General features: G+C 35.3%; 1 protein-coding gene across 1 annotated transcript; it reads right to left on the bottom strand.

Moving 5' to 3' along the window:
• Positions 1-5,242: 5,242 nt before the first annotated feature.
• Positions 5,243-5,644, bottom strand: LOC149245368 (17.5 kDa class I heat shock protein-like). The gene has a single exon (XM_089437990.1). The coding sequence runs from the start codon at positions 5,642-5,644 to the stop codon at positions 5,243-5,245; it is 402 nt and encodes a 133-aa protein (XP_089294116.1).
• Between the last annotated feature and the right edge of the window lie 16,283 nt (positions 5,645-21,927).

The raw sequence follows: 21,927 nt of genomic DNA on the forward strand, positions 1-21,927 counted from the left end.
AGCTTAAGGATGGCTACCTCCTTCACCATGTATTCATCTCCATCCTACTCTTCTCACATGATGTGGTTATCCTAGCCTCCACTTTGAAGGGTTTCTGGAGATAGCTAGATTCCTTATCTAGGTTTGGGGATCTTTGAAAGTGAAGGGTAAAATTTGGTAAAACCAAGGTTATGATCTTCAATGGATTGAAGTGTTTCTTATGTCATCTTCATCAAAAAATTATACAAATGTTCAATTTTTCAAAAAATTGTAGAGATCACAAAGAGATAAAAGACACTAAGATTAGTCTAGTAGCCAAGGCAAAACCCAAAACTGAAAATGAAGCAATCCTTCTCTTATAGAATCACATCAAAAAGAGAGATATTCAATACCAGGACAATCTTCCTATAGATTTAATTAATACAAAGTATGATAGTCTAATCAATCCAAAAAGACAGTCTGGTATCTTTGGGGAACATAAGCATCAGCAGTTGCCTCTTTAACCCTTGGATTCATTATTCTCAAACTTACATTTAAGAGAAGTGCTCTGAGAAAGCCTAATATGGTGTGCAAGAGATTCGACCCGTAGCCAACAGAGACGCTCCTGTTTCCCTGGCAATCGAGTCGGAGCTTGACTCTATGAGGAAAAATGTAAGGAGCGAGAGGTGGTAAGCTTGATGCTCGCAACAACCTCGCAGTTCTTCGAAGATTTTTCCCAATTTGAGGGAATCGAAAATAGGACCATTAGGGGAAGAGTCTTCGTCTAGTGAGGCTCTCGGATATCCGTGAGCTAGAAAAAACAGTGAGCTTGGAAGTTGAACTCTTCTTACATCATTGATATTGAATGAGATCACAGGTTCAAGTTTTATAAACACAAATTTGAAAAGGTTACTTAATCTTTGAAACTAAAACAAAATTCATTTCCATGTACAGAAAGAGTTTTGCCCTATTTTTTTAATTTAGTTTTTCAAGAATTTATTTCCATTTTTACCTTAAACCCCTTCCCAACATCTCTTTAGGAATAACAATCCTATTGTATTTAAAAAAAAACTTTAGGCAAAAATTGTTGAGTATTTAAGAAAAATTTTAGGTAAAAATTGTTGACTGTAAGTGTTTGGAACCACCTAGTATAAACCCAACCATCTGAATATGGTTAGGAATTAATTTTTTCTTCATTGTTTATTTTGATGCTGAGATCAAACTCTCTTTTTTAATTCCTACTCTAAATCATACTAGATATTTTGATACCAGTAAACTTAACAATCTGAATGTGATTTTTACTTGAAACTTTCTTGATCACCTATTCTATTACTAGTCTCACTAATTCAGTTACTTGTTTGGAAGTGGATGTAAAATTTCATCAAAAGAACGACCCAACTTGCATCAAAATCACAACCGGAGTCTTCTGACAAAGTCGATACCTCTAAACTCATATCTTAGTGTCTGTTTTCGCCTTTAGCATAACTCTTCTTGCTGCAGTGATGTAAAGCAGCTTATATGAAATAATTTATGGCGTAATTTTGACTCAATGGCTGGTTGGGCCTCACAGTTGCTTTTCTCTAACAGATTATGTATTCGCTATTATAATTATTTACGACCCGAATCTGCTTACAGAGTGTATAACCTGAGATCTAGCGGTCTGCTCTCTGCAGTATAGCTAGTCCACATGTTTTTCTACGAAGATTCCCAAAACAATCTCTATTTTTTTTCATTCAAAAATAATTTCGTTGTCATCTTCTTTTCTCTTTGGTCATGCATCACGGTTGACCACACCACTGATTCAGTTTGTTGCGAAATATTTTGTGCAGGTGTTTGACTCGCTCCATATGAACTGAAGTGATGCGTTGCTCCATTATGTTGTTTAATTGCTCGATGGTCTTTCCACCTCTGGTTATATTAGGGTTTTACTCACCCATTTTATAAAAGATGGCGTGAGCAGTTTAGTTTCATTATAAAGAACTTTTTCGCTCTCTCCATATATTTCGGTTAGCTGGATTCGATCATTATATTTTTCCTTTTATTACAATATAAACTAAAACAAAATTATTATATATGTTTTATGTTATGCAATACATTGCATTTTACGTGATTTATATCATTTTATTTATTAAATAAAACTATTTGCATGTTATTTTATTTTATTTACATTTTATTTTTTTTACTGGAGTAAGTTGAAGTTTTTATAAATAAATATTTAGATAAGTGTAAGCTAAATGTATTGCTTCGTATAAAAATATTTGTATAATATATATATATATATATGTATGTATATGTATGTATATATCTATATATATATAGCTATTTAGTATTTTAGATTTACAATAATATTTCATTTTTTATTGTGATATTATTGTTTATTTAATAAACTTAAATGTTGATTTATGATTATTTATTTTCGAAAGTGTTTTTATTTTTTTTAAAATAAATTTGTTATCTTAAATTAGTTGCAATTAATGTAAAATATTATTAATAATATTTTAACAATGTAATTTAACTCTTTTATACTTTGGTTTATTTTTTGAGATTTGATGATTTTATTTTTGGTAAAAGTGTGGTTTATAATTTTATGGTTGTTCAAAATATGTCTTTAAATACATAAGAAAAAACATTAATCACCTAGATTATACAAAACAATCACTTAAACTTGTAATTTCAACAAATTTTTTAACAAGATTTACCAAAAAAACTATATCAAAATAATCAAAATATACACATTTCAACATTAATAGTACCAACTAATCCAACTAACTAAAACTTATTTATTATTAATATTTATAATTTAAATTAGTTTTTTAAATGTCTCTTAAACTTAAGTTATATTAAATTATATTTATAACTTACACATTATTTATTATTAATATTTATAATTTAAATTAGTTTTTTAAATGTCTCTTAATCTTAAGTTATATTAAATTATATTTATAACTTACACATTGAATTGTAAAATAAACTTCTAAATTTCATGACATTTCAATCTTATAATTATAATAAAACTATATTATATATAATTTTTAACATAGTAAGAAAAGTTTTTAAAAAAATTATTTATATTATATTAATAAAATAATTGTTTATATTATATTTTTACAAATAATAACTAATAAGTGAGAATAACAAAGATAATTTTGAATCCCTACTTCTAAGGATCTTCAAATGAGTTATAAAACTTAAAATTTTTTACTTACTAAAGTGTTCTTTCCAAAACACACTTCTTTGTTTTCTAAATTTTGTGTAACTTTATGATAAATGATGAAGAGTTAAACATTTTTTAAGGATACATACACACATTACATTGGTGAATGGACACATTTAGTAGACATTTTATATGCAATTTAATTTCTGAAAACTTATTAGTGTTATGAAAGTATAGAATGGGAACATGTTTGTAGAATTTATGTTCATGAAAACCTAAATTTTGAAAATCACATAACCTATAGGATAGATTTGAGATTTAATGATTATACTTTTGGTAAGAGTGTGGTTTATAATTTTATGGTTGTTTAGAATATATTTTTGAATACACAAATGGATTCAATGTCAAGAAAAATCCATTAAACACTCACATTATACAAAACACACACTTAAACTATTCCCTTAAACACTTACATTATACAAAACACACACTTAAACTATTCCAAATTTACCCAAAAAATATACAAAAATAATCGAAATATACAAGAATTAGATTTACCCAAAAAATATACAAAAATAATCAAAATATAAAAGAATTAATATAGGATTTGTCCTTTGGATTGTATGGCCACAAGAGCTCCATTGTAAAACCCCAAGGCATTTAGATTGTGCATATTTTAGCTATCAATTTTGTAACTTCAATGAATTTCTAAGGGATTTTAGACAAATTAAATGAAGCTTGTGATTTCAATGAATTCCTTTGCCATTTTAGACAAATTTTTGCCATTTTAGACAAATTCGATGGGAAAAGTTTTCAAAAAGTGGCATTAAAGACAACTGATATATACAAGAATTAAAATAAACATATTTAAGCGTTAATACTACCAACCAATCAAACTAACTAAAACTTATTTATTTATAATATTTATAATTTAAAATATTTTTCAAAATAATTCTCTAGAACTTAAATTATATGAAATTATATATAACCTTTTTCAAGTCTTAGCACAATAGGTTGAGTATGGGCCTAAGCAAGGGGATCCAAACCTCAAGAGAGGTGGTTGTTCCCTGTCCTAGGGAGGAGGAGGAGACATGCTAAAAAAAATATAGGAATCTAAGGGCTGGTGTGGATCTAGTGCCATCCCCTCTTGACTTTGAAGCCTTAAATTCCCCTCCGTGAGGACTCCTAATATATATATATATATATATATATATAACTCTGAAATTAAATTGTAAAATAAACTTTTAAATTTAATACTATTTCAATGTTATAATTATGAGAAATATATATATAGAGAAAATAAATATATATATATATATATATATATATATATATATATATATATATATATATATATATATATATAATTTTACCACATTAAAGTAAAAAACTTATTCTTTACCCCATATATATATAAATATATATATATATATATATATATATATATATATATATATTTATTTATTTATTTTTACCACATTAAAATAAAAAGCTTATTATTTTCCTTTTTGTTAAAGTGAGTTAGATCTTTGAAAGGCTTACTATTTTTTTTGGTATAAATACTTTTGTTTGATTATAACAAATTTACTATACATTTTATCTAAAGAGTTAAAATGTTTCATACATTATCTTTAGATAAACATATTTTAAGAAAATTAAAATGTTTTATACATTATTTCCGGATAAACATATATTAAGAAAAATGCACAAATAATAAAGATTAAATTCTTATAGAAATATAAGCAATTATTTGTTGACACCTAATCATGAGGATTGGGTGAACAACTGTAATTGATGTAAATAAATAATAGAAAATATGAAGAGTCACCGAGAGATGAAATGAACACTCTCTCTCTCATGTATATAATAAAGACCAACCTAAATGAATATCATGAATTGTTTTGAGCAGTTACCTCCTGGTCTGACATGGTACCAGAGCCAACACCATTTTTGGCTTCGAGCTCCATTTTGTAACTCCCTTCTGCCATTTCTTCATAACTTTGTCCTGCATTTTCCTGCCAATTTTCCTGGTGGTCTAACTTTGTCCCTCTGCCAATTTTCCTGGTAAACTCTCCCGCGCTCCTCCACTTTCATGCTCTGCCACATTCTTCTCTTTGAATATTCCTCCACTTACATGCTCTGCTGCATTCTTTTCTCCCATACCTCTCCCTCAACATAAATTTGAATGGACCGGATACGAGTCTCCTGGTCAGGCTTCTTGAGGATGGTAAGAGTGAGAACACCATTCTCCATCTTTGACTTCACCTCCTCATGAAGCCTAGCATTATTGGGAAGCAAGAAAGGACGCGAAAAACTACCGTGCGGTCTTTCAAAATGGTGCACCTTGTTCTCTTCATCCACTGGTTCCTCCAATACACGTTCACTGCTTATCTGCAATACACGTTGGCCTTCGTCCACCTGAATTTTGACATCCTGTTTACTAAGACCAAGAATGTCAGCCTCGAAGATATGAGCCTCAGGGGTCTCTTTCCAATCCACTGCAATGTTGTTTTCATATAGACGATATCCCATATATAACACGTTGTTGGGATCCCATAATGTTGTTTTCATAACATTGTTTTCAAAGTGGCTAACATAGTTAATGCTCCTGCGTTTGACTATGTTTAATATATTGTTTGTAAATACCATCCTTGGGCTCGAACATGCTTTGATATCTGCTCTAATACCTCTATCAGAATCATTTTTCTAGTAGCAAATTTTTTTTTTTTCTCCACAAAAGCACATTTCTTTTGCGAGCAGAAGTATTTTTACAGCACTCAGATTTTACAATGCATTCAATCATATCTATTGCGGGAGTAGTTCTCATTGGAAAGGAGAAATATCTTGAGTGGTCCTGGAAGATAAAACATACCCTCATCTTCAATGATTTGTGGAAAGGAGTGTGTGTTGGAGACGGAGAAAAAGAGCGAGAACATCCTACCTCACACAAGGAGTTCACCATTTGCGAAAATAAGAACAACAAAGCTCATGCATTAATTGTAGCATCTGTAAGTGAAGAGGTGAGTCGACATATTTCGCCATTTTAAAATGCTTTCGAAGCCTTACAAAAGCTGAATGAACCCTATGACTCACTCTACACTTGAATTTGTTCAACTCATGATTAAACTCTTCACTCTTGAATTACAAAATAATGATCCTCTTGCTCTTGCATTCGAAGTAAAATCTATAATGCATGATATCAAAGCCACTAAGGTTGAATTGGATATTCCTCTTATCTCTTTTCTCAAGCCAATTTATCCTACTTACTCCAATTATCTTGAGTCATTACAAGGAAATGGAAATCTCAAATATATTACCTTTGACTCTCTTGTGTAAAAATTTCCTAAAAGAGAGAAAGCTTTTCGAAAGAAGACAGCCCCTGAATCTTTTGGAGAGGTTATGTGCCTTATAAAGAAAAGAATCTTGCCGAAGATTCTTCCAGAGGAAGAGGTGGTCTAAGAGGAAGAGGAAGATATTTCAGAGGGAGGGGGGCACACACTCTCAAGGAGAAAAGTCAGATTTTCACTGCACACTCTACAAAAGAAATGGATCACATGATGCCTCCACATGCAAGTTGCCTTGGGACAAAATTGAGCAGCAAAGAAACCAACCCAAAGGTAAAACTAATGACATAGACAAAGGTAAAGCACCTGAATCTGCTCATTATGTTGTGGCACAATGTAATATTGAAGTAAATGAAGACTTATTTAATGCTTCACTTACTTCTTGGAAAAATGCTTGGTTGCTTGATTCAGGAGCAACTTGCCACATGACTCATAGAAAATATTTTTTTGAAGAATTTACTAACAAGGTTGATGGAGCAGTATACTTTGCAGACCAATCAAAACTCAAGCCATCAAGGCTTGGCGCAATCAAGCTTAAATTGTCTAGTCTTCTAGACTTTCTTCTGCATCATGTTCTATATCTCCCACAGCTCAAGAGAAACTTGTTGTCCTTGATCCACATCCGCTAGCAAGGTCACTCCATTCATATGTTTGATGGCAAGCTTGAGGTGAGAAAATCATCTGACCACTCACTTGTCATGAGGGAGATAGAAGAAGAAAGGATTCTCAAACTGTAGGGTACCTCTGCTCATGCACAACATTTCTCATACAATTCTCATTATGAAGAAGGTTCAGTTCCATCAAGTTTATTATGGCATGCTAGATTTGGACATTTGAACTATGACAACCTTCGCTTGTTGAAGAAAAATGGTGTTACTGGTTTGCCTACAATTCCTATGAAACTTAAGCAATGTGATGCTTGCATTCTAAGAAATCATAGCAAACAGTCTTTTCATGATTCACATTCAAGAGCACATAGAAAACTTGAAATGATTCATTCAGATTTATGTGGTCCAATGCCTATTCCTTCTGCAAAAGGAAATAAATAGATGATGACATTTATTGATGACTACATTAGAATGTGTTGGGTTTATTTATTGAAGAACAAATATGATTCTTTTCAAACATTCAAGAACTTTCATACATGGATTGAAAATGATGCACAATCTCATATTGGCTCTATTCACACTGATAATGGAAAATAATACACTTCAAATGAGTTTGAAAACTATCTTCACCAACATGGGATCAAACATCAAACAATTGTGCCTTATAATCCCCTACAGAACAATGTATCTAAAAGAATGAATAGGACAATCTTAAATATGGTGCGCTCCATGATGTTTTTCAAAAATGTAAAATTGATGTTTTGGGCTAATGAAGTTCTATGTGTTGTATATATAAAGAATAGATGTCCATCTAATGCTATGAGAAACAAGACTCCTTATGAAATGTGGTATGGGCACATTCCTTCAGTAAAACATCTCAGGGTCTTTGGTTCCACTTGTTATACCTTGATACCAATGGTACTGTTAGTGTTGGTCTTGAGCCCTCCATCAGTGATCAATAACTCTTTGCATATGCATTTATAGGTGTCTCATCAGTGTCAGTCTTGCATCCCGCTAGGCATGCCATAACACTGAATGGAGGAGCTGGTCTTTGTTCCCTTCTTGGCTTTGCTGGATCAGGTCATACAACAATGTAATTGAGTCATGCTTGTTCTTATTTTTTGTCTTGAAATCCCATGGTCTTAGGTCTAGGGTTTTGAGTCAAAATCATTTCAAGGTAATGAGTCATGGTCAGTAAGTGCCCAGCAAGCCGGAAGGAATTTTGTACATATGTTTCATTATCATTTTCTTCAGCTACAGCTCACTTTATGCCTTGGATTTAAAAAACCCTGTTTTTAAATCCAAGGTCATGAGGAATTTGTAAAAGTGCCGGCAACAACCCTGGTTCCTTCACTACAGTCCCTCAAGCGGTCAACCTGCAAAAAGAACGGAGTCAAACGCATCCAAAGAGCTTATTTCAGGACAAAAAGACTCTAAACAGTGTTAAAGAGAAAAGCAAGTTCAAAACATTAGAAAGTGGGTTCTAAAGTTAATTTTTTTTTAAAAATGAACCTATAAAAGCTATTTTCCCTCTCTAGTCACTCTTATTGTGCAAATGAAAGTCAAAAATTCGTGTTAGAGGCAAGAGGAGGCAATTCGGGCAAGTTTCTGCAAATTACAACGGTTAAACTGGTGCGCGACCAAACCACAGGTGTGCGCGACCACCTGGGTGGGCGCGACCAAACGTAGGCCAACGCACAGTGTTAAATAACACGGGCGCGACCATTCTCCGAGCGTGCGCGACCAAAAACTCTGTCTGCCGTAAAACTCACTCAAACGCCAAAATCACCCTCAAATTCTCTCAAATTGTTAAGGTATGCCTATTTCGCATGTTTGGTGATGGTGTTAGGGTTGCAAAAGAAGATTATGGCCATGGTTATATGCAAGAAATCCATAAAAAGATAGGTTAAATGATAGTTGTTTTTTGCAAGCAATATGTGTGACAGTTTGTTATTTTTCAAGGCAATTTTTCCTTTATCCCTCCATTTATTTTCCCATACAAATTACATGTGTTAACATGTCAAACTTATTGATCTCATTTGCAAGTCAATTATACAAATCCTACCCCTAAATCATTTGCAAACCCTAGTCCTTTCAAACCCTATAAACCCTACCTTTTCCCCATGTATAATGATCAAACCCTAAGCACTAGTAACACAGCAAAATGCCTATGTAAATGTACAGCAAAAGAATGAAAAGAAACATTATAAAAAACAAATAAAAAAGTGATGACAAGGCATGCACTCAAAAAATTGTAAAAACAGTGAAATTTGCCATTTTGCATAGCCTCAGAAAAAACAAAGGAAAAGGGTCATCTCGTGTATATGTCAAAGACTTCAAAGCTCAATAAGGTCATGACAAAATTTCATTTGCATAGACATCAAAGAAAGCAGACTTGCTGTGGTTAGGGTTTGCAGTAACATGGTATCTTTTTCCCCTCCTCAAAACTCTGTTTTTTCCCCTACCTAATTCCCTATGTAAACCCTAATTCAATTGCTTGTCCCTTCAGTTAAACTCCCTAGGCAATTGAATATCCCTCCCTATGATCAAATCACACAGTGAAACCCTAATTACTCATGGCAAATGAAAAAATAAGGCTGCCTCTGTTTTAAATGAATTGCTGCTACAAAAATTGATTGGCAGCAGACTTTGTTGATGGGTTCCATTATCCCCCCTAAACCTAATCCCTAATATCCTCTATTTTCCCTCATTCCTATGATACAATCCCCTCTCCCTTCCACTGTAAAATGATCACAACAACCCCTTCCCTTCCTCTTACAATCAGAAACCCTAAATCCCTGTTTCCCAAAGCATCAAATGATCATTTTGAAATTATGAAAAACAGAGTATACTCCTCAATGACATTCAAAACAAATTGAAATGAGCTGCCTGTTACTTGTATATAGATGATGCTGCCTTATCCCCCTATGCTTATGACATCCTCCCCTCCATCATGATGATTTTCATTGTCCTTTCCCTTGGTGATCATAACACATTTTCCCTAATAAAGTATTGATTTGCAAATGGTGAGAGATGGAATGACATGTTTAGCATTATGTGATGTTTTTCTTCAGAATTCCCTGTTTATGTATATATTTTTCCCTTTCCTATATGTAAATTCCCTCCCCTAACATTTCCCTCATGATGTTTCCCCTTGAAAACAGCATACTTCACAGCATTTTGCAGGCAGGGCAGCGGTCAATTTGACTTGTTTATTCCACCTTGCTCAATAACACCATGTCAACCACTGAGACTAATGAGCAAGGTGATGACCGGTCTTCTTCTACAGAGGTTGAGACATAGCAGAGGCCTCGTAAGGGTGGCAAAGGTGTTCATCATAGAGGTTACATGTTCGCAAGGCAAAAATGAAAATTCTCCAAAGGAAGCTGTCAGAGGCCCCGAAGAAGAAGAAAAGGACAAATCCACTCCGCATCTTGGCTGAAGCCTCCCTCACTCATCATGATACTGATCAGCCTTGATCTAGCATCAAAATGTGAAAATTTTGAGAATTTTGGAGCATTTTGGAAATTTTTGGTAAAATTACAGGTTTTGCCCACGGTTTGGTCTCACCCCGGGTGAGACCATTTTGGAGGACTGCTCGGAATTTTGAAAACTTGGCATTTTTGGAAAGGGCATGCAAAACGAAAAATTACCAATGCTTGGGAGAAGCCTGGTTTTGAGTTTTGAGCCTCCAAAAGCTCAAAATACATCAAAAAAATGACTTTCTGCCCACTTTTTGAGTTGCAGAGAGTGACCTTGGGAGAAATGGTTTTTGAGGGGTCAAATCAACACCAAATTCAGAAATTCCACTTGGGATGGAAAGTAGACAGGCCAAGCTTTCCAATGAGCCATCTTGCACCTGATTTGGACCAGTGGAACCCACTCAAAAACAGCTGTGAAGGGGCGCGACCAGAACTTCCAGGGGCGCGACCAAAAGTTCCAGCTTTGCCAGAATTGACCTTTTTGGTCAAAAAACGCTGTTTTGACTATGGTTGACTATTTTTACTTGTAGATGAAGGATAAATGTAATATTTTCATGGCACTTTGGTAGATTTTATCTCTCTTTACCCTTCTAGAAGCTTCTTTGATGTAAAAAGTGAAAAATTAATGCATGGATAAGTTAGCTAAGTAATAGAGGCAAGTTGTTTGGCTGCCTATTTTCTAGTTCTTAGTTTAGAATTAGTTCAAACTGCTCCTAGGAAGCTGAGCTCGACCCCTAGAGGTGGGGAAAGGAGTTAGATGGTCTATATTATGCCTTCTCTTACTCATTTTTCAAGGTTGGAGGTTGGACTCTTGTGTAAGGAAGCTTCATTGTATATTGTGCATCTATTTCTGCAATTGAAGGCAAGGAAAGCCAGGGTTTTACAGACATCTTTGAGGATTCTTGTGGATCTGATTGTTGATGGTGTGTTCTCTACATGTTCTTGTAAGTTTGTTTATGTGTTTCACATCTCTCTTATGCTTCTAAATTGGACAGATGAAGTGGTAAAGTTGGAACTCATGTTTTGACATGCTCAGCTTTTTAGTTTGTTCAATTTTAATGTTTTCTACTGTCTAGAGAGGATTCGAATTGTGTGTTTGCCCTCTTTAGCTTCTCCTCTATCATCTCTGATCATCCATCTCAGATTAAGACATCAGCACTCATTCCTACCTTGCCCCTTAGATCCCCCTGTGAAAACTGTGCTCAATCCCCGCACCTTGAATTGCACTTCCACCAATTGCCACCAAAACCCCCACAAATCATCAAATCAAACCCCCTATCAATTTACTAGCCTAAAATCTTTATTCTTAATTGGTCAGCCTAATCCTATTGAAAGATCTATCAAATCTGACCCGAGAGAGCCTTCTCATACCTCGTAGGGCTAGCTACGAGGTGAAATGGTTTGATGTAGCCTTGAGAGTTTGTCTATTTCAGCCTAGGTGAATTCCAAGTGCTAACAGGTACATTGAATCAAACTTGGTGCAAGAAGTCGTAAGTGTACCTTCCTGGGGTATTCAAACACCTCCAAAGCATACGTCTCTATGATGAAGTCAATAAAAAGTTTGTTGTAACTAGAGATGTAATCTTTCCCTAATCATCCAAAACTGATAATGTTGTTGAGCGGCAACTTGATTGCTTGGATAGATTCGCAAATGAAAAATCATTTCAAGAATTTGATAATCAGATTCCACATCTTGAAGGGGGATTCCTATACTAGATCAACTTGTGGAATCTTCTTCTAAAGCACTATCCAACAACGGATGATACTTTAAGTGATGTGATTGATAGAATTGGGAGACTCAATATTGATTCAAACCCAACTCAATCAACGGAGCGGCCTGGACTGTCTAAGAAAGGTCCCCCAACGTGGCTGACAAAGACACTTGAAAGTGTTCATCGTGATGAAGTTGGAAAGACACGAGCTAGAAATTCAAACTAGCAAAATGGAGATGACTCTGATTCACGTGTTGATATGGATCTTTCTTATGATTGTGAATTGAATTTTTTTACAGATTTTGAACCAACTTCCTTCAAAGAAGTTGCTTCTCATGATGAATGGAAGGAAGTGATGAAAAAGGAGTATGATGCCCTCATAAACAATGGCACTTGGTAGCTAGTTGATTCTCCATTAGGAACCAAACCAATTGGCTGCAAGTGGGTGTACAAGAACAAGTATAAAGTTGATGGCTCACTTGACAAGCACAAAGCCAGGTTTGTGGAAAAAGTTTTTGCACAGAAGGAAGGGGTCGATTATGAGGAGACTTTTGCTCCCACAACAAAATGGGCTACCATCTGGACACTCTTTGCCCTAGCAACTCATAACGGTTCGAAAGTCCATCACACGGATGTAAAAACTGCTTTCTTGAATGGAGATCTAAAAGAGAATGCTTTTATTTCCCAGCCTGAAGGATTTGCTGTGAAAGGACATGAACATAAAGTATGCAAACTTTTGAAATCCTTGTATGGCCTCAAACAAGCCCCGCGAGCTTGGTATGAAAAACTAACTGAGCATCTTCTGAAACTCACTTTCAAACATTATGATCTTAATGATGTAACTTTGTTTGTCACGAAGGTTGGCAAAATAGTTGTATATCTTGTGGTATATGTAGATGATCTTTTGATGACAGGGAACAATGAAAGCTACATTGCATCCATAAAGAAGGAATTTAGGAAAGGTTTTGAAATGACTGATTTGGGCTACGTTCATTACTATCTTGATATTGAAGTAACTCAACATTCGAAGTCCATATTCCTTTCTCAAAAGAAGTACATTGGAGATCTATTGAATGGGTTTGGCATGATAGAATGCAATCCTCTTACTAATCCAATGGAACAAAACTTAAATCTCACATCCATTGAAGGAAAAGAATTTGAGGATGACACAAAGTATAGATAGCTTGTAGGAATTCTCAACTAACTAACTACTACTAGACCAAACATTTCATTTGCTGTTGGAATCCTCTCCATGTTTATGAAAAAGCCTTGTGAGGGACATTGGTCTGCTGCAAAAAGAGTTCTAAGGAACTTGAAGGGAACTCAAGACTTTGGAATCAAGTATACACAGGTGGGCGACTTCAGCTTGATTGGATACTCTGATTCATACTTCGATGGAGACAAAGAAACTGGGGTATCTACTTCAGGTTATGCTATGAGTCTTGGATCACGAGTTGTCTCCTAGAGATCACCCAAACAATCAGTTCCAGCAAATTCCACAACAGAGGCACAATATGTGGCAGCAGCTGAGGCAACAAAATAAATTGTGTGGCTCAGGAAAATTCTTGAAGATTTGCAGGTAAAACAAGTACAATCGAATCCACTCATGATTGACAATACTCAGCAATAAAGTTGGCCAAAAACCCAAAGTTCCATGATCGAACAAAGCACATCAATACTAAATATCATCTGATTCAACATCATGTTGAGGCCAAAACAATCCATCTCTGCCATTGTTCCACTAATGAGAAAATTGCAGACATCTTCACTAAAGCACTTGGAAGAGAAAATTTTGAAAGATTCAGAATGATGCTTGGACTCACCAACATCCCTTCAAATTAAGGGGGGGAATGTTGACACCTAATCATCAGGATTGGGTGAACAAGTGCAATTGATGTAAATAAATAATATAAAAGATGAGGAGTCACTGGGAGATGAAATGAAGAGTCTCTCCCTCATGTATATAATAAAGACCAACCTCAATGAACATCATGAATTGTTTTGAGGAGTTACCTCCTCGTCTTACATTATTACATTAGTATAAACAATTCCCATCTACTAGTCCAACCATCATTACAAAATACATGTTGTTTATAAAGGGATTGAAATAATTTATAAATAGAGGATGAAGGTTCCACTGTAAAATTGATATCATGTTTTGTTGAATTGTTAATGTTTTGTTTAATATTTAAATAAATAACCTTTTAAATATATATAATTAAACCTATTCATAATTTCTAATCTCACACTCTCTATTTTGTTCCTAAAAATACAAATACCTATCCACATGGATATACCTATCATTTTTATATTATACTTGAATTGTAATTATAAATTAAAATTATATACTAATATTATAATATTTCAACCTTTTTTTAGAGTATATTTTAACATTTTTTATAATATATTTTATCATTTTCTATGGTAAAATTTTAATATTTAGGTGTGTGTTGTGTTGTACAACAACCCCCAATTTTAGAAAAATTTTCTTGAAAAATCATAATATGAAATGGGTCCCTTTTAAAAAAAATTAGATGTGTGAATAAATTGGTATTAACCCATCTTTAGAAAAATCCTCATCAAAAGGTCCAATGGAAATGATATATTATAAACCTTTTGATTAATAATACAATAGGTCTTTTAAATAATTACAAAGCTCTTTATTATTACGATAAAGCGATCGCAAGATCGCATATCGTAATAATAAGAAAACATATATAAAATACCCATTAACTAGTCCGATCCGAAAAAGGAAATCGCTATCGGATATCGGGGAAGGCAAAACACATCGTATATAGAAAGCGCCTCTCCCATTCCTCTGATGCGATAAAAGGCATCACCATCAGCAATTGGCCTTAACAGCCCAGCATATGGATTATGACACCTTCAAATCTTCCGATGCGATAAGGCGTATCGCCATCGACGATCACAGATTTCGCAATGGCATAAGTAATATGACCCGATCCCATCCCCGATTGCGATACATTAAATCAAGGCACGTGTTTCGAAACATATTTGAAAGGCTTGCATGCATCGTATCACCTTTTGGTGATCAAGGGATATTTTGGACTTATCATGAAAACCTTCCTGTTCACGTTACCAATCATCGATTGTGATTTAATTCTGATTATCCACCAAAAAATCTAAGCCACGCTTGAATGGATCATTCACCATATGAACGTTATGATGGGTATTTAAAAGCTCCCTTACCATGATTGACAGGTGAAACGACCAATTAATGAAGCAGTTATGCCGAGATTTTTCACTTAGATTCTATCTGCGGAAGTTTCACTATAATCTTTGATTATTCGCTAATTGATATAACTCTTTCATATTGGCTCATACTACCTATTTCCCCGTATCACGCTGGTTTAATTCCTTGTGCAGAATTCTGCCGAAATAACAAGTTTTAAGCAAATGGGAAAGAAATCCAAGAGATCTGTGGTAGCAACGGCACCTACAGTAACAGTGCAGCCAACCAGTGATCCACAACCAAGTAAAAAAGGCCTAATCTCAGACACTACATGTCTCGATCTTGGAAATACAAGCTGGCAAAGCATCTATAATTTAATTGAAGCAGAGGATCCTGAGGAAGTGTCGGAAGAAGCTACTGCAGACTCAACTAATAAATCAGAAGCTTCCCTGAAAGACTTAGCCGACTCATATTTGCACATGATAGCAGCGCGGGAGAAAATTCTTCCATACACTGATGTAGTTAGATGGGTGGTTGAAGAAATCCCAGTTTCACATAGAACATTTTACACAACAGACGGAAGAATGTTTGGTTCATTTCAGCTTGATGACTTAAGGAAGATGTACCATTTACCCGAGCCCGAGAAGAAATAAAACAAAGCCTTTCTGGAGAAATTCGCAGCAAAAAATGAGACTGAATCGGCCCCAATCAAATAATGGAGACAGAATCCCGCAAAGCACAAACATGAATCATGGGGTAAGTACTCCATGGATTCATTATCATCTCCTTACTGTTATGTTGGGGCAATAATTTGTAGGATGTGGGGAATGCATGATTCAACAAAGTTTACTATTGAAATGGTTCCTTTAATGGAAGCGGCAGTTAATAGTTATGTGATGCGTTGGGCAAACATATTGTCCGATAAATTAGCCACTGCAATTCTTGACTTCAGAACATATGCACGTAAAACCACCAGAACAATTCCCCCTTTTTATTATAGTGCTTATATTATGGATACTCTTTGCTTTAATTCCGAATACCCAGTACTCGGGTGGAGATGGACTGCAAAGTACCCTAAGCCAATCCACATTTATCATCAAATGTTATGGAAGGCACATTATAAAGACCACTTGTACCAAATCTGTAATGGTTTCATGTTACCTATCTATTATGCCATTTTTGATAGGCCCGCGCCAAGGATTTCCAAGGAGGCAGCAATCGACTTGACTGCTGTAGGGAATTGGTTTGGGGAAGAAAAGTTCACATATAAAAGGGTTTATGGTAGACTCGTAAAACCCCATGTCCTTCCTTTGTATATACCTGATAAGCTATTGGCTCGAGAGTTGGCCTACAAGATAACCACAACAAGAACATCCAAAACTCTTAAGAATTCTAAAAAGCAGTCATGGCCTACATTTCCTTTGAGGTGTGGTGTTTACACTCTACATGATTATAAACATGCGGAGAAAGAGACAGAAAAAATAAACATGCTCAATCTTGCAACCATCCCCAACAGGCAATACGACCCAAGTAAAGTTGCCTATAATGTGCTTGAACAAGCCAAACTTACAAAGTTTGACCATGAAAAAGAACAATTTGACAACCTGTTTTCTTCATCAAAATCATTATTTCAGGTAAAGACATTGGCCAAAATGAAATATAAAGACGAAGCACTGGTAGAATTCAATAGGCTCAGAGAACAGAGGTTGCAAACTCTACCACTGGACTTATTAGAGACTACCCCAACAACTCAGTCAAGCGAGCTTGAACAGTGAATTATCGACAAACCTCTTACTATAGAGGAAATCCCTGAAAAGGGAAAAGAGCCAGAACAGAGACAGAGCGGGAGAAAGAAAAGAAATAGGATAGTGAGTATATTAATCTAGATACGTAGATTGATCCCAAACTCCTCAAAGAATGGCCACTTTTTGACTCTATTATAAGCAATCCTGAGACTTCACGAGGGTTCGGCACACCTCAAGTAACAGTCGGTCAAGATACAACAACAACTACGGTTCCAATTGAAGGAACCAGCAGCTTATCCATCAACAAAGATGTAGAAATAATTCCTAAAGATCCATCCGATCAAATTGTTTTGCAGATAGAAGACATACCACCATTAGATGTCTTTTACAGTCCCAAACACACGGCTGTGGTGAAAAGACAGCGAAAAAGGAGGAGACTTGATCAATCTTCCCTTTTACCAGAACAAATAGAGATGGCTAATGTGGTGTGGAAGGAGGAATTTAACCCTTCTGATGACCTTACAAAACTTTCTCAGTATGCCGGAGCTTATTCAACTGCCACCATGGATAAAGCCTCAGAAGTAAGAAATCTACTTAAGGAAAGAGATCAAACAATTGTTTCATTGCAGTCACAGTTGTCCGAAGCATAGCGAAAAATAGAACAGTTAGAACAACAACTATCAACACAGCAACAGGTAAAGAATCAATTAAAGGAGCAATTGCATAAGGAGAAGCAGAGGACAGACTTAAGTGCAGTACAGAAACAAAAGGAATTATCTGAGGCATTGGCCAGATTGAAGAAAATGAATGAACAAATGAGTAAGACTAAAGATGAGAAAATCGCTCAACTAACACACCAATTAGAAAGGTTCAAGAGTCTTCCTCAACTAGCAAAGTTTAGAACCGAAGCTCTCTGAATAAACAAAGTATTGATTACACAGCTAAAACTGCTATGTCACAATATTTCTCTGGTTGAGCCTCTTTGTGAAATTACTACGTCAATAGTTGACAGATCAGTCGATGCGAGGTAGGATTTGGAACAGGCTGATGAAACTTTGACCAATTTTTTAGCTTGGCAAGACACCAGTGAAGGGCAAGCCACGAATCTGCCTAAAATTCTAGAGTCACACAAAGAAATCCTTATTCTAGAATGGTAGTCACAACTGATGAAAGCAGAGAGAGAAACATCAAGATGCAGATTATCAACCAATAATTTAATTGAGTTAATCAATGACACTCTTTATCTGTCTAACATGATTTTACAGTGCTCTCTAGGTAAATTGACGTCAGCCAAATCCTTGGAACAAACATGCAATCAAGAATTGGAAAAGAATGGAAGATTAATTACCAACATCCAAAGTTTAACATGGGATACCTTTTGGTTTTTCTTAATTAAACCATACAGTGAGAGGGATGCACTTAAATGTTTAACCGATGCCATCAGTTGCATGATTCCCCAAATCCATGATGCCACATACTCAGCTCAACTACATTCTCATCTAAGTCACCCTCCAGAATTACAACCGATGCTTGCTATCTGCCAGCTCAAGCCAAAGGGAGATCATCCGAAACAATGAATCATGCTGCTGACTGCAGACAAGCCGATTTTGAGGAGATACTCATAATGTAGTTGTGCCAATTAATAGCATTTTTATTTTGTAATTAGTTAGCCTAATTAGTATTTATAGGCCCTTTCAATCATTTAGAAAGGGTCCACAGTTTTTGTATAAACTCAAATCAATAAGTCACACTATTGTGCTTCTGATCTATTTTTATGAAGACTGGGCCAGTATTCTAAATTTTAACGAAGAAAGCTTTGATGACATGTGCATTATTGCCTTATTGTGGAAGTGTTTCTAAGTTAGAAGAAGAAATTTGAATGCGATTGATATCGGGAGTGATTCAAATAACATATGGTACTATTATCTATGCTCTTGCCTCATTCTTACATGTGAATCAGCATTTATTTAATCTTGCTATCATTGGATATATGTATGTGTTTTAACAGCAATCCTTATACTTATCACTATTGAATGTCTAAGGAGTGTTATTCTTTCAATCATATGTATGTCTATGATATATATGAAGAATAGTGTAATAATGTTTTCTTAATTACTTTGTTCAACTACTTGAACAAAGTAATTATCGTATGAATAAATGTATTTTTTTACCAATAGAGTCATCTATATGCCTATTTGTGTATAAAGATCATCAAAAGTTACACTAAAGTAGAAATTTCCCGGGATAGGATAGTTGTTCATAATTTTACTTTTAGATTAAATCATTCATCCATTATTATTAGATATTAAAGAATCAACCACTTATCCATCATATTTACCAATCATTGGGAAACTGGTCCCATTATTTCTAGTCGAAGCCACCACACCAAATGGAAAAGGAGCTGCATTTAAGGTCCGGACCGGGTGGTTTTCCCCGATGTTGTTGCAGCGATTTTCGAGGCATCAACATTTTTTGCGCTAGAAGGAGGGCATGAACTGTGAATAGTGAGCAAACCCAAACCTATAAGCCATTCTGAGAGTAAATCTCCCTCCACCTCCCTTCGGACCTTCCATTTTCATACTGGAACACCAGTATTCAAACGAGAAGAAGAGGAGTCAACCACAACTACTCAAACCCATCATACTTCAAAACGATTAAGTCCTGAGTCCCCTGAAGTACAGTCTCTTATCCAGAAACTTCAAGGATTTTCAATATCACCACAGAAATCTGAGGTATTTCAGGGCAGTCAGACTTCTTAATTCAATCTACCTCACCCTCTCAATAGACTTCAAAGCGGAAAGCTCGGTATTGAACCTATTGAGTTTCCTTTACCTAAAAGGAAAAGGGCAAAAAAGAACACTGAAGGATCTGACAGTGAGACTTTCTCATCATCATCCTCCATCTCATCTTCTCCAGTGCGAAGTCAGCCATCCACCCACCTTTACATATTGTTGTTCAAAAAGGATCAGGAACTTCAACATCTCAACCTCAAACCTCAATATCAACTCCTTCCCAAACATCTGGAACTTCACCTGCAATATCATCTACTATTAGTTTTCCAATGGCTCAAAATCCATGGAGTAGTCCTCGTGCAGTCAATATGCCCGCACCACTACACTAATTGCCAGATTCTCCTGAAAACTGGTTGCCAAAATTTAATCCAGATACAGGGACACCAGCCGAGGAGCATATTAACAATTTCGTGTTATCATTAATTTGAAAGGAGTGACAGAGGAAGATGTTGTCGTTAGGCTTTTACCTTATACCTTACAAGGATCAGCTTGGTCTTGGTATTTTTCCGTGCCCTCTGGATCCATTATTAGTTGGAACATTTTCTAAGAATAGTTTCTGACTAAGTATGGTGATGATAGATCTTTAGCAACGTTAATTAATGATCTCTCAAATCTTACGATAGAATCTAAAGAACCTATTAAGGAATTCAACTCACGATTCAATAAACTCTTGAATAATATTACAACCGCCATTAAACCAAGTGAGCAAATCAGAAGTGAATGGTATATAACAGCCCTACCTTCAAATATACCTATTTTTGTAGACAGAGCTGCTAAACCAGCTTTAGCTGAGAACATGAAAGAGGCGCTTGCTGTAGAGAAATGCATTATTTCTTTAGAAAAGAAAGCTACTCTTGAAGATAGGAAATCCAAAAAATTTTCTTTTAAAGATGATTCAAAGAAGAAAACCCCTAAAGATCCATATGATATGGAAGGTTTACAAAAATTCCTCAAGACTATGTCAAATGAAATGGTTGAAATCAAAAAGCAAGTAGCTGAAACTTCAACAAAAAGGCCATTTAGAAATTTTAAGAAACCTGAATCAAAACTGCCAAATGCCATCTCTAATGCAAACTCAGATCCCAAAGAGGAAGAAGAAGATGAAGTAGCCTTGCCATCTCAGGAACCAGAAGAAGAAGAAATAGTTGAATGCCATGGGATGTGGGATTTTATTTTACCCAACTCCGATACAGAAAATGAACAAGAAGATTTTCCTGTGACTACCAGAAGTAAAGGTACTCATGAACCTGTTCAGGGAACTTCGAAGAAAAGGAATGCAGGTACCACTACTACCAAAGAAAATCTCTCCACAAAGAAATCCGCACCAATACCATCCCAAAATCAGCCATCATCTTCAAATTCACCTTCAACATCTAAGACATTAGTAGTTGCAGATTCTATGGACTACAATATTATCGAAGATATGAAGAAGACTATGGAAAATATTACTATGTTTCAACTTAGCAAACTCAAACATCAACAGAAATTACTTCTTAAGGAGCTAAATAATGTACCTTCTTCACCTCTCCCTAATGTTGTATTGTCCAAAGCTGCTAATGATTCAGGTCAACCACCCCGTGGTAGGGTAGCAGCTATTGATGCAGTTTTAATTGGGGATAGATCAAATTCTCATACTCCTCCTTTCCTCTTGACCTATGAGATCTATAATAGAAATCTACACAATTGTTTGATTGACTCAGGGGCTTCCTCTAATATAATGTCAGCTTCAGTTTGTTCCAAACTTAACATTGAACCCCAAAGGTCTGCTATTAATATTGTATAGTTGGATAGAACTAAGGTCCAGGTTTTAGGGGAAATCAACTAAGTGACTATCAGGTTATCAGCTGATCCAAGAGTGGTTCAAAGAATTGATATTTTAATCGCTGATATACCTGAATTCTATGGGTTGATTTTAAGTAGAGATTGGTCTGAAAAAATG

This window comes from Pinus tabuliformis, chromosome 7 (genome assembly GCF_031772625.1).
Source record: "Pinus tabuliformis cultivar Carrire ecotype Pingquan chromosome 7, CPIR1, whole genome shotgun sequence".
NCBI classification, from domain to species: Eukaryota; Viridiplantae; Streptophyta; class Pinopsida; order Pinales; family Pinaceae; genus Pinus; species Pinus tabuliformis.